Consider the following 20,239-nt stretch of genomic DNA (forward strand, 5'->3'; position numbering starts at 1 on the left):
CATTAGGAGCGTCAAGAACAATCGTTAGGTGAGAAAAAGGCATGATTACGACGACAACTTTGGCCTCTCCAAATGAAAGTGATTTCTGGAGAAATTTTTAACGGGAAACATGGAACAAATTGTAAAAAAATTCTCCGACTAACGATATCAAAATAAATAAATGCCAACTACAAAACGAGAAGGAAAGAAAATATCTCAGCCCATAAACAAATATTATGACAATATAATACTTTTTAAATTTTCGCATTATAAATAGATGAGTCTCTCTATAATGTACTAAAAATAATTGATACTGATAAGATTAACAAGATTCCTCTACTTAAGCCAATACGTACTAAAAATCGCAAACGGAAGTATTAAAAATCTGCTTTTCAGAAATTGATGAAAACACATTGTTGGCAGTTATAGATTATTTTATTTTACTTTTGTAAGCAGAACGTAATTTTTTGACATAATATATATTGAAACATGGTGTACATACCTTTATATTTAATGTCCTTATCAATAATGACAAACGTTGATCATAGAATTTTTATTATTTTCCTCGTATTGATATTGATAATAAAATTCCTTTCCCATGTTCCTTGCTAAAAATGCTTCCGAGATCCCCTTTTATTTCAAGAAGCCAAAGTTATCGTAATTTTCCCGAGAAAAAAATTTGATGCAATTTTGAGTCAAACTGTTGATTAATTGTTAATTTAAGTATATCACTGTGGTATCTTTTCATGACTAATGAATGAATTAATAAAATATTTCCGCTTCTTATACTTCTCCGCCATTATATTAACATCATTTTAGACTGTAGTATGTATCGTCCCCATGGTGAAGGTGAATGCAGCTTATATAGTGAGATAATTGATTTTTTATTACTTCTGACATACAGGTGCCAATGATAAATAGGTGATCATTACTAGTTGCCATAGATTTAAATCTCCTGCACACCGCGTGGAGATTGTGTAGACCGCATTGTAGAGGTTTTAATTCCGATCTTTTCATTTTGATCTTTTCGTTTCGTTTTTTGTTTTTATTTTTATTTCATTTCATTTGTTGGACATATTAAACATTATGATCGTGACTTTTAAACATCTGATGGTGATGATGATTATTCAGAATTTGACGATTCTTCTTCCTCATCTTCATCCATCCAGTGGGACAAATAATGAACTGCATCGTCTGTACTGCTTTCAAAATCTCTTGATAGTCTAAAATGATGTTAATATAAAACAGAAAATTATAATGAGAACGCAGATATTTTATTCGTCCACTCACACAGAGGGTGTCCGGGATCTTTTGGGGGCGAAAGACTGTGAAGATTAATCAGATCACACTGAGAAGAAAAGTCATTTTGCAAAAATCGCAATATTAAATTATTAATGATTGAAAATTATCACATCTAGAGATAACTTTGGAATTTGCGTACTTATTTGCGGAATAACTTAATCTACAATTATATGACTGTTATTGTGTCTAACGATGGATATATTGTATCAGTATATTGAACTTTGAATTCTAGATCTTGAACCTGTCGCTAAGCACAATAGCCGTCATATAATTATAGATTAGGTTATTTTTAACGAAATGTCCTGTACCATTTTGCAAATAAGTACGCAGATTTTCAGTTATCCATTAAAAGAGCATCTGATTTTTGTAAAATGGTATTTGACTTTTCTTTTCAATTTCATCTTCACAATTTTTCGTTTCCGAAAGATCCCGGACATCATGTATATAGTCACGAAAAGGATTTAGATTCTACAGTATTTTAATTTGAATGTTGGCTTTGTGGGTCGAGTTTTTTCCTACTTAATGGTTGTTTTTTACATTCCTGATAATCGATATCGAATACGATACAGAAAACTTTCTTTCGACATATTAAACACTAAGATCGTGACTTTCAAGTCACTATCTATTGATGATGATTATTTAGAATTCGGCGATTCTTCTTTCTCATCTTCATCTGTCCACAACAAATAATGGACAGCATCATCTGTGCTACTTTCACAACCTCTTGATAATTTAAAATGACCGTAATATGAAATAGAAAATTACAATGAGCAAAAATATTTTATTAGTTTACTTATAGAGGATATCTGGAATCTTTTGGAAGCGAAAAATTGTGAAGATTAATCAAATCGAACTAAGAAGAAAAGTTTTGCATTGCAAATAAGTATGCAAATTTTCAAGTTATCAATTAAAAGAGCCTCTAGATAGATGGTCACTTTCAATCATTAATAACTTAATAATCCTTGCGATTTTTGCAAAATGGTACATGACTTTTCTTCTCAATTTGATCCGATTAATCTTCAAAATATTTTGTTTCCGAAACATTCCGCATATTACTCACGAAAAGGATTCAGATACTATAGTATTTTAATCATAATTTTGGCTTTATGGGTCAAGTTTTTTCCCGCTTAACCCTTTGAGTCACGCAATTAAGTGAGTAGTCGAATTCGGACAAAATGATTCTATTGTATATATCGTGATTCTATATGTTTTTAGGATCATTGAGTTCGAATCTGCCATCAGAATTTCGAAAAAATGCGATGTCAAGATGGAAGGCGCAATATGGCGGCTTGAAAGGATATTTAATTGACGAATCCGTACAAAAATTATTTACTGAGAAGATTGAATCCTAGGTCAATTTTAATAGCAAATTCGTGTTTAGCACATCCAACTTTATGTAGAAACATATGTCGCTTCCTTTGCAAAGAAAAATCGTCATTTTTCGGAATAATAATAAATAATTTATAGCAAAATATTCGACAAATTTTCAAACTATATGCACATATGTAACAAATTCAAGAATATGAATGAAAGAAAAAAATATTGAAGATTATCGAATTCCAACGATATTCTACAATTTTTGTATTTTTCTTTAATATTTTGTTTATATCATGAAAAATACTAATATAACAAAAATTTATTAACGGATTCGTAATCAGCGATTTCAAAATGATAAATATAACATAGAAAACTGCTTCTTTGTAGAAAGACAATATTTGTAGAAAAACTTAGAATATCAATTTTTCAGCGCAATTCTACAAATTTTTGAAATTTAGCTTCAATATTTTGTTTATAAAAAAAATACTTTGTTGTACCCAAATCTGACAGCGGACTAATAACTGGCGACCTTAAAACATAAATTTAGATGAAAAACAGTATATTTATGGGGGATTCTTTTTTCAGAAACGAATTTATACTAAAAAACGCTTTTTTTCGTCTTAATTTGTTTATAACAAAGAAAATATAAACAATATTGATGAAATCAATGAACATTTGTCATAATTAAGTGATTCAAGTAGTGGATAGCAAGAAAGAATCATTAAAATTGATGAATTCTTTGAAATATAATCGAAAAATGAAGAAAATATAAGCGGGACACTTGTGTCCCGCTTAAAAATTGTTTTCTCTCTCTCTCTCTCTCTCTCTTTTGATATATTACGATTGTGACTTTCAAGTATCTATTGATGATGATTACTCAAAATTCGGCGATTCTCCTTCCTCGTCTTCATCTGTCCAGCAGGACGGATAATGGACGAACAAAGAATTGCGTTTTGAAGATCCCGTAAGGGCGGAAAAAAACGCTCTTATCGACCCTTCTTTTGCGCGCGTCGAATCGATCGTCTCGCGATCCCAATTGCCGGCTCCTCCGATCGTAGCTTATTGCCCGAGTGATTTCGCGGACGAATGCGGACGATTTGCGCGAAGCGGCTGTACTGCGCGCTAACGGCTCTTTCCCTCCGCAGCTGTGTCCCTGCCCCCCCTCCCCCCCGCTGCTTTTCCGCCATTTCTCCCCCCGTCATTATTCTTTCTTTATGCAAAGTGACCGAGCGCTTCGGTCATATTTTATATGTAAAACGCGCAAATACGCGACAGACAAGAGGCCGAGAGATATACCTAACGCTGCAATTTTCGTTCGTTCGTTCGTTCGTTCGTGAGCTTAAAACGTGAGTTAAAGACGCGGATTTGCGAAGAGCCGTTCTCCCTCTTTCTCTCTCTCTCTCTCTCTCTCTCTCTCTCTCTCTCTCGGTCGAACTGGCGCCACTTCAGACTCGAGTGTAAGTTCTAAAGTTCGAATCCGAGATTCACGTCATGTATGAAAAGTGGCGTCTCGGAGAGTTGGGCTCGACTCGGAGAGTTTGTTTCGAGCCTGTCCGTGAAGTCAGTTCGCGAAACAATTAGAGGCGTAATCTCTCTTATGCATACACGGCGCGTGTATAATCGTGTTACTCACGTAACTAATCGCCACTGGTTGTTTCGCGGCGTAAAATTAATCCCGGTTTAATCGTGAGATCGCCGCCACGGTTATTCCGGATGAACAATGTTATCGAGAGAGAGAGAGAGAGAGAGAGAGAGAGAGAGAGAGAGAGAGAGAGAGAGAGAGAGAGAGAGAGAGAGAGAGAGAGAGAGAGAGAGAAAGAGAGAGAGCGAGAGAGACGGAGCGATTAACGTTTCCAGACTTACAGAGCCGAGCAATTTTGACGCAGCGCTCGGGACAAAGTTGCGCAATATCTCCGAGGAATGACAAGCGAAATCTCGTTTGTTGTCTCTCTCACCGTTGATATTGCGTTTTTTTTCCTCCTCCGCAGTGTTGCGTAACCACCGGCGAGCAGCGTGACGCGTGTCGTCTCTCCTCATGCCGGAATAGTAACGTCAATCCGCGCGGCGTGGCGCGTTGACGTCTCGTGGATACGCATTGATGTACGAAGTTTAGAGTCGGAGTGTCGAGTTCAGAGTCCTCGTCGGGAGCCTCGTGCGCCTCCTCGACGTTAAACCGGTTCGAATTTCGCCCGCTCTCGCAGGTTCAAAAACAGTCGCGAGAGAGGCCCGCAGCGTCCGGCCGGACGCAAAGCGTCGCGCGCCTTTTGAACGCACGGCCGCATATTATTGGACGTTTGTATCCTTTTTCTGGCCAAAATTATAAAGATTAATTTTTCTGTGGTAAATTTGTATACACAGGGGTACTTGGGGTCGTTGATTTTGAATCTGATATCAAAAACTTAAAAAATTCAAAATGGCAGATCCAATATGGCGGCCGAAAATAGTAAAAGTTATTTGTTTTTCGTGAAAATGAGATGCTAGGAATTTTTGTAGTCACTGATTTTGAATTTGATATCAAAAACTTGCAATTCAAAATGGCGGATCCAAAGTGACAGACCAAAATTTTTACTTTTGGTGACTGATAATGTCTCATTATATATAACTTTTACCTTCATATTAGCTAGTGAAATATCACGACCCCAGAGTGCGTCACATGGAGACTGGTAGGATTTTACACTCCATTTTTCTGTTTTCTGGGTTTTTTACTTTTTATATTTTTTTGTTAGTTTTTGTTCTTATATTATTTTTTGTTTTTATATACTTATAATTTTTCCGTTTCTATTTTTATTAATTTTTTTTATATATTTTTAATTTTTTAATTTCGACTTTATTTGTCATCTGTGATCGAAAAAACATATTGTACAATACATAAACCGAGTTTGATACATATCTATAATATTAAGTCAAAATTAGTCATTTGAAGTCGCCATATTGGATTCGCCATTCTGAACTTTAGAAGTTCGACTCCAGATTCGTAATCAGCGACTCAGAAAACCTTTTATAGATAAGCTTACATATAAAATACGGCATTATTCGCTCTTACCAGTTTGGGCACAAAACGTTGATTTCAGCTCACTAGTGACTTGGTTAAAATGATCTTTGTTTGTGAAAATTATATTTCACAAAGTTGCGCCTAGCTGCAAATTTCCTAAAACGGTTTTGAGAAGATTAAGGTTCCACCTAAAATATGAGCCAAAATTTGGTTTGTTATCGGTTGTTGTCCGGAAGTTCTGATCCTTCAAATATTAGAAACTGGTTAAATCTTTATTTTCTTCTACTTCATACTACAAGATTTTCTCATTCATAATATTCGAAGTTTAATTTATTATTATTATTTTGAAGTATTAGTTTGTGCTAAGAAAGTATTCAAAACAGTGGTGCGTAAGGTTCTAATAGTTAAAGAGATAAAAAATTTCAAAGAAATGAGTCGTTTTGCAACTTTAGTGTATAGTTGCGCACACCTCTGAATACAACACGTAAGAAAAAACATGCTTATCGTGGGACAAATTGACCCAAATTTTTTCTCATGTTTTGTTACCATTTGTCGAAACTTTTAGAATGTTTAGATGTTACGGACATTCACTTTGAATTTTGCCAACTTTGGCCAGAAAGAGGGTGCAAACGTTCCATAATGCCGCGCGTTGTGGGAAGAACGAAAAGTCGTCGCACGCCGGAGAATTTCGAATTTAATCGGCCCGCTATACATTCCGATGAGATTCAATGTTTACGCTCCGGCGATTTTTACGCTATGGCCGTACGGGCGTATGTTCGTTCGGTAGGCAGGCAGATGACCTCATCGATAATCAAACGCGTTTTATCTTTTCAGGAGGACACACGGACAGGGATGGCATGAGGGAGGGCTCCGGCAACGCTGCCGAGGTTGTAAGCAAATTCTCAATATGATTTCCCGTTTTTGTTCCGCCTCGCTATACGCTAATCCGAGGACACGCGTGCAGGTTTATTCGATACTCCGGCCCCATCCCGCTCTTGGCTTTAACATATGTAGAGAGGGAGAGAAGGGAGGGGATTCGATATGAAATCTGTTGACCCGAGGTCGAAAACAAACAGGATTAAAAAGCTCGATAATTGCGAGTGATCTTTTCCACCCAAATAATTTTAAGAGGCATAAAAAAACGTACGTTCGCTTTCCAACGTGTTGCAGTGAGTAGTCATTTTGGAAAAAAGTTCACCTGGATTTTTCCGTTGCATCGACGTCGAATCACGGTGGTTAAATATTTTTACTTCAATACGATGTTTCGTTACACTTCGTCAGGATAGAATGATTTTCTAACACAAACGAATAGAGGCCTCGGTAAGGAATAACTGAAATTAGTAATTCTGAAATATTTTACTTCTTTTAATTCAGTTTATTTATTTAATAAAATAGTAACATCAATATGATGTATATGATAGCTATTTACTATTCACATTACATTTGATTTTTAATAAGAGAGCTTTAAAGGCTCTTCCATCCTCGGATAAAAGTTAAATAGACAACAAAATTAAAATGCTTGATAATTCCACGTAATCTTTTTTCAAAATCCAAATATTTTGGAGGGAGCGAATAGGTGTACATTCGTTACTCTTCAACGTTTACGGTAGTCATTTTGGGAAAAAAGTCATCTGAACTTTTGCTGTATCGACATCGAATTGTAGTGGTTAAATATTTTTATCTAAGCACGACATTTGATTAAATAGATAAAATTAAAACGCTTGATAATTTCACGTAATTTTTTTCACCCAAGTGATTTTACGAAGCAAGGCGCAAACATAAAACATACATTCGCTACGTCTATAGTAACCATTTTGGAAAAAAAGTCATCTGGATTTTCGCTGTATCAACGTCGAATCACGGTGGTTAAATATTTTTATTTAAATACCATGTTAAATTAAATAAACAAAACGCTTGATAATTCCACGTAATCTTTTTTATTGAAATAATTTGAAGAAGCGAGGCGCAAACGTAAAACGTAGATCCGCTACGTTTATAGTAGTTATTTTGCAAAAAAAGTCGTCTGGACTTTCGTTGTATCGATGTCGAATCACAATCGTTAAATATTTTTATCTAAACATAACGTTCGATTAAATAGATAAAATTAATTTGCTTGATAATTCCACGTAATCTTTTTCATCTAAATAGTTTCAAAAGGCGAGGCGCAGACGTAAAACGTACATTTGCTCTCCGACGTTTACGGTAGCCATTTTGAAGAAAAAAGTCACCTCGGCTTTCGCTGTATCGACGTCGAATCACAGCGGTTAAATATTTTTACCTCAACACGATGTTTCATTAAACTTCGTCAGGATAGAATCATTTTGCAGCACAAAACGGACAGAGGCTCTCAGTAAAAAATAACTGAAATTAATAATTTTGAAATATTTTACTTTTAATTCAGTTTGTTTAGCAAAATAAATAAATAAATAAACATATATATATATATATATATAAGTTATTTACTATGACATTTACACTACATTTAATTTTTCATAAAAGAGCCTTAAAGGCTCTTCCATCCCTAGATAAAAGTTAAATAGGCAACAAAATTAAAGCGCTCGCTTGATAATTCGTAATCTTTGTCACTTAAATGATTTTAAGGGGCGAGGCGCACGGATGTAAAACGTTCACTTGTCAACGTTTACAGTAGTCATTTTGGAAAATAAAAGTCACCTGGGCTTTCGCCTTTATCGACGTTGAATTACAATCGTGAAATATTTTTGCCTGAGCACGACATTCAATTAAATAGAGAATAAAGCATCGCTCTCGACACGTTCGACATTCGGCGAAGATTAGTCGAACGTAGGTTTCGTTCCCGCGACCTGTGTATAATAACTTTTGCCGAGGTGCCTGACGGTGTCGGACGTGGCGAAATTCTTTTACGGCGTTTATCGTCGTTATTTTCTGACGCCTCTCTCGCCAAAGCGGCCGCGTCCGGAACGGCCGTGCGAAGTATTTTCGAAAGCCTTCGGGCTGTTGGCGTCGAGAAGTAGGCTACCGGGTTAATACTTGATAGAGAGAGCGAGAGAGAAACAGAGACAGAGACAGAGAGAGAGAGAGAGAGAGAGAGAGAGAGAGAGAGAGAGAGAGAGAGGGAGAGAGAAACAGAGAGAGAGAGAAACAGAGAGAGAGAGAGAGAGAGAGAGAGAGAGAGAGAGAGAGAGAGAGAGAGAGAGAGAGAGAGAGAGAGAGAGAGAGAGAGAGAGAGAGAGAGAGAGAGAGAGAGAGAGAGAGAGAGAGAGAGCGTGAGACAGAGAGGAGAAAAGAGGAGGAGAAGAACAGAGAAAAGCGAGCGGTATGGAAAGCAGGCAGAAAAACGAAGAGAAATTTAGCACCTCCCTTTCTCCTCTTCGTCTCCGCCGGTGCATCGCACGGCACATTGCATTACCGCTGTAATTGATTCGTGATAAAATAATGCGCGGTCCATTGGATCGTACTCGCGATTTCTGCATTTTTGCGCCGTGACGGTTTCGGCGGAAACTCCGAATGCTCTCGTTCGGCCGTACGATATGCTGTTTTTATTGGCGTTATACAGGATGTTTAGAAAAAAAGTTTCGGGACTTGAAATAACACGCACAAAACGGCGAGAAAGATCCTGATGATCTGCGCAGGTCGTTAATTTACAAAATTAATATTGTCAGAGTCATGAACAACTATTTATTTTAATCAAAGCAAGCGACTTACTCGCCTCTGGTACTTTTGTATTCTCTGGTGTAGTCTGTCAATGTGTCAATGTTTATCGGTGAACAGAGCACCATGCTTCAAAGGAATCCCTAAAAAAAAGTTTTCTCACTCTCGCTCTGGATATAAACAAACATCTGTTTTCTTTCCATTTGTACACACGCTTCACCAAGCAATTGTTAGTCACATATCCTCGTGAACAGCAAACGGTTACAGAGAGTTCTCGCAATGTTCTCACAGTACGGTAAAAATGACGTCGTATTAGTTTATCAAGAAATGGCAGAAATGCAGTGCATCAGAAGTGAGTAAGCCACTTGCTTTATTTAAAATTAATAATTGTTTATAACAATATTAATTTTTATTAGGACCCATATTTATCAGGATTTTTTTCCTCTATTTTGTGAGTGCCTTTAAGGTTCTAAATCCTTTCTTTTTTAACATCCTGTATACAGAGTCTGTCAACGGAAACTTTTCACCTCGATTATTCTGTAATCAATTGATTTTTATCAAAAATCCCGATATAGGTTGATATTGTTTTCAAGAGAGCTGTATGATTGTGATAAATTTAATATCACTTCATTCTCTTAATTAGGGTAGTTACCCTCCAAAAGATTTTAAATAGCCGTAAGGGTTGAATAATATATCATTTCAAAGATATTCTCTCCACAGCGGTGTTTATTTTTTAAACTTGAGTGAATATTTTTTGAAAAATCGTACTTGGAGAATTTGGGTAAGTAAAGGATACTACTAGGATTGTTATCGTTTTGCCGACAGAAAGTAAAAGTCACGCTCAGATTGATTGAGAGACGGTTAATTCAAAAGTACAGTAAATTGTATCAGTTATCATCTCTGTTTCGTAATTTTTTTTAAATTGTGGATTTCCAATTTTTCGCGCTCAAAATTTCCAAATGCGGTTTTACAAAAAATATTCACTCAGGTTTAGTAAAATAATCCTTGTGGAGAGAATTAAAATATCTTTGAAATTATATATATATAGGGGGTCGGGGATTTTCTGCAAACGAGAACTTGTGAAGGTTAATCAGATTAAATTGAGAAGAAAAGTTATGTATTGTTATGCAAAAATCGCAATAGTTCTTAAGTTATTGATAATTGAAAATGACCACATTTAGAGATGTCATATTTTAATGGGTAACTGAAAATTTGCGTACTTAATTGCAAAATGGTAAAGGACTTTTTTGTCCAGAATAACCTAATTTACAATTATATGACGGCTATTGTGCCTAGCGACAGGTTCAAGATTCAGGAGGTTCAAGGAACGATTAAACAGATCAAACTAAGAAGAAAAGTCAAGTACCATTTTGCAAAAATCGCAATAGTTATCAAGTTATTAATGACTAAAGATGATTTAATTGATAACTTAAAAATTTACGTACTTTACGTACGTAGTTGCAAAATGGTAAAGGACTTTTTTGTTTAAAATGACTTAATCTACAATTATATGACGGTTATTATGCCTAGCGATAGGTATGAGTATATTGAACTTTGAATCCTAAATCTTGAATCATTCGCTAGGCATAATAGCCGTCATATAATTGTAGATTAAGTCATTCTGAACAAAAAAAGTCCTTTACTATTATTTAATTGAAAGAGCTCTGGATGTGGTCATTTTCATTAATAACTTAATAACTATCGCGATTTTTGCAAAATGGTACTTGCTCTTTTTTCTCAGTTTCATCTGATTAATCTTCACAATTTTTCGTCTCCACAAGATCCCGCACACCCTATATATTGTTTGACTCCTAATTGGTATTTAAGACTTTTTTGGAGTAGCCATTCCAATTAAAGGGGATAAAGTAATATAACAACTTTTGCAAGAATAATAATTAAATTGAAAAACATAATAGTCAAAAGAAATAGTAGTTAAATTCGTTACAACAACGCAGCCTTCTTCAAGACAGTATTAAGGGGTGTAGCGGTATTTCTTTTAAAATCAATCGGTCACAGGATAATCGGGCTGGAAAGTTTTTTCGTTGGCGTACCTTGTATAATATACAATCGATACGCAAAGTAACGGACGAGTGATTAAAAAACGTTGTAGCTCAAGGATAAGATATTAACTTAATAACGAGCTCAGGGGTCAATATCGGTCGTCTTTTATTAATACCATCGCAATCTTGTACACAGCGAGACTCCGCGATGGTTTCCTCCTCATTAAAAGTTGTCCAGCTTTTCAATTTTAACGAATCTCGCGGGAGCCTTCTATTATTAAACTTTTCACGCTGCGTCGCCTTTGACAAATTTCTGTCCGAAGCCCGAAATTGAATTGCAGAAAAGGTGTATGTATGTCATATAAAAGGAAGAACTTTTCGGGGGTTAGCGAGAGAAGTTGCAGAGCGGATTGTTCATCGCCAGGTTTCACGCGATTAAAAGCGAAATTGTCGTCACTTACCCGGGCATGCAGCGGACGGGAAACAAGAGCGGTTATTTTTTAATCGCCCGATCGGACTGCGCGATATTCGTTCCCCGCGAGCGAGCGAGCGAAGCTAATTACCTTTTTGGATCCGTTCGCAACAAATTCACACTCGCGCGTGCGTTTCGCGGTAGCCGATGCAAGTTTTGAAAATTAAAGCCCGGACGCGCCGGGCGCGTCGGAGGCACATCGTGCACGTTCGCGGAAACTAGTCGATTCATAAACAATCGGCAACAACGGTAATGAAAAGTTACTCCGTACTTTTTCCGTATTTTTCCCCTGAAATTTGCCGACGGGGTATTTGTCACGCGCGATCGCGCGTACGCGCATGCGCGCCGCACATAATACACGCGTTGCGCTCACTTGAACGGCGCTCTGTAGGATGTTTGGTCTGAAAAGCCCAAAGTGAATTTTCTTAAAATTATTCCTGTTCTACATGAATGACTGTGCTAGACAGTTGAATATCTGCGGAATAATGGGCCGCTATACTTTTGTTCGTCCGCGATAACATGAAGCGGTTTAGTTAGTCGGGAATTCTCAGCGTTTTATAACAGACGATCAGAATTTTAAGGTTCTTAGAAGTGGCAGCGCGAAATTTTTCGTTAGATATATTGTTTCGAGAAAGATGTGAAGAAACATTTTAGAATATACTTGTTACAATTGAATTGTTATTCACGTAGATATATGATTTTGAATATGCCATTCAATAATGTATCTTTTTGCGTTCTCGATGTCAAACTCGAAGGATTTAGTTATACTTCAGGGTCTATCCCTGTTACGTTTCTCGGATGAAATGAAAGAGCAATCTCTTCGGATAAAATGTCAGAAGGAATTAGCCGCGGAGAACCGCGGATGTAGTTTTAGTAATTACTTTTGTTTCTCTAAACGTAAATTAGGTTTTGTCCAAAGGTTATGTAGACATGAAGTTTCTCTTTGTTTTTTTTGTTTTCTTTTTATTTCCTTTTGTAATATGGACACATAATCAGCAGACTTCTACTAAGTTCTGACCCGTTACTAACAAATATGAGACCCGTAATAAGAAAGAAATCTAAACCATTTTTAAAAGAAACATTGGATATGCTTCTTTTCACTGACTCCGCGCCAAGAAGAGGAGATATTTCAATAGATGAAAATGATGTTGATTCTGAGGATGGAATACACTCATTAGATGAAGAAATTGGGAGTTTGTCTAGTTGAATACTTATTGATATGCAATATTACGCTTTCTTAATTATTAAAATATTTTTACATATATATTTGCACTTTATTTCATGAAAAACTTATATGAAATCTTTATAATGATCATATACAGGGTATTGCATTTTAAATTCTCCAGGCAAATATCTCGAAAAATGTGGAAGATACGAAAAAATATTTCAGACAAAAGTTGCATGGTTTTAAGGGGGACATAAAAAAACTATATCAGTTTGTTTACAGACAACGCCACTTTCGAGATATTCACTAATTGTTACTTTTCTTAAATGGAAATTCCAATTTTTTACTACATCATCTTTTTCTATCAATTAATTTGAACAACTTTCGTCTGAAATATTTTTCTTTATTTGCCTAATATTTTTTGAGACATTTAAGGAAAATTTGGTAACTTTTTCAATATTTAACTTACGATATCTCGCTAACTTATTGTCGAAAGAAAAAATGATACTAGACTTTTTTAGTCTATTTAGTTTTAAGTATATATTGTTACAATAGCATCCTGATTTTTGTTAATTTGATGATACGATGATTTTGAAATTTCCAAAAGTCGACGAGTTAACAAAAGTTAGGGCACTATTGTAACAATATATTCCTGAGATCAAACAGAGTAAAAAGTTCTAGTATTATTTTTTCTTCTGACAAATAGTTAGCGAGATATTGTAAGTTAAATATTGAAAAAGTGACGAAGTTTTCCTTAAATATCTCAAAAAAATATTAAGTAAATAAAAAAATGTTTCAGACAAAAATTACTCGAATTAATTGGTAGAAGGAGATAGTGTAATAAGAAATTGGGACTTCTATTTAAGAAAAGTAATGATCAGTGAATGATTTCGAAAATGGCGCCATCTTTGAACAAATTGATATAGTTGTTTTATGTCCCCCTTGAAACCATACAACTTTTGTCTCAAACATTTTCCCGTATCTTCCATATTTTTCGAGATATTTGTCTTAAAAGTAATTTTGGCCAACTTTTTGCCAAACAAATATCCCACTGTGTGGCGCCTCGACGAGAGGCAAACCGCCGACTCAAAACGTTTGCGCACCATTTGCGGAATACATGGCTATCGGCTACTGCGATTTCCAGCGTCATACTGCAATTAACTCGCCGGGGTATGTTTCTCCCGCCCCCCTGCTCTCCGCAGATTTTCCACTCAACGCTGCAAGTACACGAAGAAGCCGCCGCCGCCGCCGCCGGCGCTTCGCCGCTTTTCGCGCGCGCGGATGAGACCGTCTCTGAGGGAATAGCGAACGATGCGACACATCGATGCTCGGTCAAATGGATTCGGGCCTTTGTGCGCGCGCGCTCTCCTGTGACACGAAGCGAGGATTGACGGATGGCACGTACAGGGTGTGTCCGCCATAGACGCGTGCTGGCTGCGTAATGAATAGCTGGTTAATAATTAATCGCTATCACCTCGCTCGGCATCAATCACTTAGCGCTCATAAAAGTATTCCATTATCGGTCGCGCGCGCGCGCGCGCGCGCTACGCCCGCTGTTTAATTATACATCGATGAGGAAATGATCTCGGGGAGCAGAGAGGGCAGACAGAGCGAGGGAGAGAGGGAGAAAGAGACCGCAGAGCAATCGTCGCTCGTTAATCGTTAGCCGCCATTCATTATGCAGCACGCGACAGAATTAGATCTCGTTATCGCCTCGTACGATTTCACGCCGGCGCGTGTTGCGGCCAATGGGCGCAAGTGTAATCGATATTAATCGACACGTTCCGAGGCGAAATACGGATCTATTCTACATTTCCTGTCTCCCGGGCCGGGCCGGGCCGGGCCGGGCCAGGGACGGGCCGGTCGCGATTAACGGCGCGCTGCATTAATTAGCGGATTTATCTGCGCTCGCCCGAACGTGTGCCGTTTGTCCGCCGTAAATTGCGCCTCGCGTGTCGTTTGTTTCGTCGGCGCGCTCCAGCGAGATCGCAACGTGTTTCGTTCGCGGCCGTGCCGTGCCGTGTTTCCGGTCGCCCGAAATCCTGACCGAAGTTTGTCGGCCGTGTAACTTTCGGACTGCCGACATTATCCTGTTAAAATATTGCGTATTTCATATCCAAAAAGGCGTGCATACAGGGTGCCAAATTTCAAACGTAACAGGTCAAATTTCTCGAAAACTAAATGATATTGAGGTACATTTTTCTTTTTTCTCTCTTCGTGTTGTATTATTTCGAAGGGGATACATCTCGATAAAAGAGAATTTGGTTTGGACAGAGGCGTCAAAGAGTGAAATAAAGGTTGCCTTTTTATTTTTTTAATGAAACTGTAATTTTTTTTTTTTTTGAATGCCCATGTTCACGAATTCAATGACCTCATACCGTCAAGGTGGTTACAGATTAAATGATGGAAAAAAGACTCAGAAATCAAATAATGAAAGAGACTCAGAAGAGAGAAAAGTAATGCTTTAACGAAGCAAAGAAAAAAATGAACTTTGTTAGATTATTATTTTTAGGGCAGAATCTGAAAAATATGACTTATGTTAATCCTCTAATTATCGGGGGAACTGATGCAACGAATACGCGAAGCGTGTCAAATAATTTCAACGAGCGAATTACAGAGAGCGCTTAATGATTTTCAACGAAGATTGCAGATTTGTATAGATATAAGAGGATGACAGTTTGAATACTTAAATTAATAAAATTCTCCATTTCAAAAAGAAAATCGCTTTTTCTTCCTCAGATTTTTTGTTCTTACTAAAGATTTATTGACAAAGTTTATTTGTTCTTTGCTTTATTAAAGTATAATTTTTCGTTTTTCCATTGTTTAACCTCTAATCATTTTGTGTATATGGTTACTGAATTCGCCGTGACAAGAATATCTACAAACGTAGATGTTAAAAAAAAATTGGAATTTATTTAAATAAATAATTTGACTTTTATTTTACTTTTACGCCTTCTTCTATAATCAAATTTTTTTATAGTTGTTCGGAATAAGGCTTTTTTTGAATTTTGATATTTTGCGGGTTTCTTGGTAAAAATCTTTGTTGTGGCTCTAACAGTGATATCAATCGGTGAAAATCGGCCTAAAAAATATCTACGAGGGTAGTCCCCGAAGTATCTGACCTGACGTATAGATAGCGGTTGTTGTTTGAAAAGAGTGACTATGGTAGAAAGTACCAACCTTATAAAGCTTAAGTTTGAAGTTTGACGACGCTACGTTGTTTAGTACTTGTTTGGCAGCCATCAATAGTGAACGCTCTCAGTGAATTTGTAAACATGGAAAAAATTGGTCATCGTTATGTGATACGATACTTTCATTTGAAAGGCCTCAGTCCAACCAATATCAAAGCGGAGCTACGTAGATTCTACTCTGGGGGAGTCTGCTCCTTCGTTTACAACAGTAAAATATTGGGTGGCAGAGTTTAAACGAGGCCGTACGAGCTGCCAGGATGAACATCGCAATGGTCGACCAAATGAGGTGACCACACCAGAAATGGTGAAGAAAATCCACAAAATGGTATTGGATGACCGTCGACTGAAAGTGCGCGAGTTAGCAGACATGGTAGGCATTTCAAAAAGTGCTGTACATCGCATATTGACTGAAAATTTGGACATGAGAAAGCTGTGCGCCATATTGAAATTTTTAAACATAAACCCAATTTTTTATTGTAGATTCTTGTAGCTGACGTCGCGACCTTTTCAAAACGCTATAGATAAGTTGAATTCCTTTTAGAATTTTCCTGAATTATAAGATATTAAAGTTTGAAAACCGTTGGCTTACCGTTACTCGATGTACATTACGGGGAGGTTGCTGACTCAGATTTTATACATCATGTAGCCCTGAAGAGGACAGATATAAAGCAAATACAGATGTGTTTTAATTAAATAGATTAGATTAGGTTAAAAAAATATGTAGATGATATTTTTCGGATTTCCCCGGATTGATTGTCACAACAGATTTTTATTAAATGCAAAAAATATGAAAATTCGAAAAAGATCTTATTCCGAATAATTACTAAATTCTTTTTCTTTTTTTTTTTATCAAAATGTGTTCTTTTTGAAACAATACAACCCAAAAATTGGACCTGGATATCATTTAACCCTTTAACGCCCGACTTTTTTATAAGTGATTTAAGAATAAAATTTGAGTTTTTTGGACTAAGACTATAAGTAGTTATAACAAAAAAATATCAGAATTTTATACCTACTAAAAACTATCTTTCCAAGCAGAACTACTCCCAGAAGCGAAAAATACGCCTAATCGGTTAAACTTTTTTTTTTAGTTTTAATAATTTGATATCATACCTAATGGTTGGAAAAATTCCTCGAAACGTAAAATTCATATTCAAAATTTGATTTTTATTTATCCGGAATGGAATTGCATAAAGCATCGAGAGATGCAGAGGGGAATTTTACAGATTTTGCAAATTATTTTTGTCATGCTTTGCTTCCCTTTCTAGCTGCACAATTGACAACGTCTTTTACTGTTTTCCTTAACAGGCATATGCTTGTTGTAACACTTCCTGATGTACGAAAAACGAAAACTAACAATCGACTTTTGAACGGAAAATGTAAAGTAATAGTCTACTTCTGAACGAATAAATTTATATTTTTTTTGTACATATAACGGTAAAAATGATAAACATGAACATACTCAGAGATGGTTATCCAGATGGAAAAACCGTGAAACAATTACACGGAAAATCAGCATCAATCGTTTATTTCTGAATAAATGAGTACATGAAGTTTACGCTTTTCGTTTGTTGGTTTTGTTAATTTGGTTTTTTTTATCGTTCGTCTTTTGTTTATTGGTAGATATGACTTGGATCCTAAAAGTATATACGAAATGAGCAATCTATACAAAGAAAAATGAAGGGTAAACTACGACATAACTCTGATAGTCAGCTTGACATTTTTGAGCTGAAACTACTATATTTGTGAGTGAAGTTTATCATTTAGAGCGTCAAGCTTACTATTTCAGAAGAATATTTCATAGATCACCATTTAGACAGTCAATCGTCCCTTCATTTTTCGCCGCATAAAAAACTAAAAAACATAAGGTCACCTACAGGTTTCACGAAAATAGATTGATTTCTTGATTTTCGTGTCCACCATATTGGATTCGCCATTTTGAATTTCTATATTCTTTTAATTTCACATTTTACATCTGAGAAAACTTCGAAATGTATAAAATTATAAAAGATACCAATTTATTCATTTATAGTGCACTTCTAGATGTCAGTAACAATGCTAACTATGCCTACTTGGAATTTGACAAAACATGTCATCGTTAAAACTGAGCTAAAAACAGACTAAACCGAATCCACATACAATCTAGATACCATTTTTTAGAAGAAAAATTCACCTTTATAGTGGTGCAAAGAAAACGAAAATATCTCCTTTTTGACTAAGTTATGGATTCTTAAATGCGTTTCTGGCAATTATAGTGGTAATTATAGCCAGTAGGCGTTAAAGGGTTAATTTTGGAGATCTTTGATCTGTCACGTTTGGAATTTAACACCTTATATATACAACGTGCGCATAGCACAGAGTTATCACGGCTATTCAGTGCCTCTATAGTCGCTTTGTCGGTAATACAAGGACCCGGATACACATACAAACTTGAGCAATAAGCAAATGAGTCAGTCACAGTTGAATATTTTTGAGCCGTAGGAACAATATAATCAGTCTTGTTTAGTTAATTCCCTTAGGTCTTGCTAAGCTTTTCAAGCTTCTCCTCAAATGTCCGAGCCTTAAAGGTTAAAACCGCGTCGCGTCTGTGTTTTCCGACCGGAAACGTCAAACTCGCAGGAAGCTGAGCCGAGCCGAGAGAGCGCATCCGAGCGAAGTGGAGAGGCGCGTTATCGCCGTCTTCTGTCGTTAGCTGTCGGAACATGAGAACGCTGAGATGTTGAATGTAGCTGCGAATATAGCCGCTGGTACTTCATAGGCAGCCAGTCAAAGGATGCACCTGGCACATAACCGCTGCTTTGCCTCTGGCCATTATATCAGCGAATAGCTGAGGGCTTAACCGTCGGGGAATTTCGGCGCACAAGATTGAGTTTATTAGGACGAATCAGCGAGCATATTGCTCCGGCGGGAGTATGCCGCTTAATTATTATTAATTGCGCTGTTTTCCGTGGCTCGAATAATCGAGAGACCGGCCTGGCCGGCCTGGCGGGCGTCGCGGCACTTTGGGCGCATCGGAACTTTCATTATGTCCAGAGCAAAAATAGGGTTAGGTTTACAAATGAATAATCCAAATTCTTCAGCTAAATTCAAGATTTATCTTAAAAGAAAGTAAAACAAATTTCTCAATCGAAGTGTTCGCCGTGGTTTTCTGGAACTTTGAGCCACCTTTGAGGCAGCTGGTGAATTCCATATAGGAAAAATGTTGTGTCTTTGGACACGATAAAGTCGTCAAGCCATTTTCGGATCTCCTGATCCGCTGATTTGAAGTGCGTATTGGATAAGACATATTGCATCGATCGGAAGGTAGTAATCGGTAGGAGCGACGTCTGGTGAATACGCCGGGTGCTGCAAGATGTCCCAGCCAAGACTCATTATGATGTCTTTTGTCATAGAAGCAATGTGACCTAGCGTTATCAGGCAACAATTTCACAGGACGTTTTCCTTTGTCACTGTACGGGCGTCTTCGTCCTAATTTTTGACTCGAATGGATTAATTAGTGTTGGCAGCGGTCCGCAGTAATTGTTTCATTCGGTTTTGATAGCTCATAATAAATCACGCCCTTTCTTATCCCACCAAATGCAAAGCAGCCCTTACGGAAAAGAAACTCAAATATTGAGTGCTTACATTCAATTGTTCGAATTTACTCTTAAATGTAAGTATATATTCTCAAATTTCAGTCTATATATCTACATTTGAGAGTAAATTCGAACAACTGAGTGCAAACGATCAATATTTAAGTGTTTTTTTCGTAAGGGAGAATCTTTTGTCCGAAGTGTTTTGGCTTTGCGGCCGATGTTGATGTTTCGCCGGGATTTATTCATGACTTTCTGCGTTTCGGATTGTCATAGAGTATCCACTTCTCATCGCCCGTAACAATTTTCCACAAGAAAGATTTCCTACGCTGTTTATTGAGAAGAGAAAGACACACTGTCACTTGTTGATTTTTGTTGACTTCAGTGAGTCAATGCGGAACCCATTTTCCTTCTTTCTCAATCTTCCTCATCTCGTGTAGGCTCTCGTTTGGAAATAGTTTCTTACGTTACTCCTAACTACTCTGCAAGCTCTTTTTGCGTTTGTGTTGAATTCTCAGCGAGCAGTTGCTCCAAATCACTGTTGCCGCACTTCCGACGGCCTCCAGGTCATTCTTTGTCACTTAGACTGAAATCGCCGCTTTTGACCCTTTGAGGTACA

At 37.0% G+C, this 20,239-nt stretch overlaps 1 protein-coding gene across 2 annotated transcripts in view; it reads left to right on the forward strand.

The window, feature by feature from the left end:
• The window catches only part of LOC105182601 (Ankyrin-repeat, SH3-domain, and Proline-rich-region containing Protein), a 115,832-nt gene that overhangs the window by 1,515 nt on the left and 94,078 nt on the right, over window positions 1–20,239 (forward strand). The window contains exon 2 of one of the 2 annotated variants that reach the window (XM_025304585.1): window positions 6,425–6,480. In XM_025304585.1, the coding sequence (XP_025160370.1) occupies window positions 6,448–6,480 (33 nt within the window). In that variant the 5' untranslated portion in view covers window positions 6,425–6,447. The remainder of the gene's footprint in view (window positions 1–6,424; window positions 6,481–20,239) is intronic. The other variant, XM_025304583.1, reaches the window with a different exon arrangement.

The sequence above is a fragment of the Harpegnathos saltator genome, unplaced genomic scaffold (genome assembly GCF_003227715.2).
Source record: "Harpegnathos saltator strain DR-91 unplaced genomic scaffold, Hsal_v8.6 scaffold627, whole genome shotgun sequence".
Classification (NCBI taxonomy): Eukaryota; Metazoa; Arthropoda; class Insecta; order Hymenoptera; family Formicidae; genus Harpegnathos; species Harpegnathos saltator.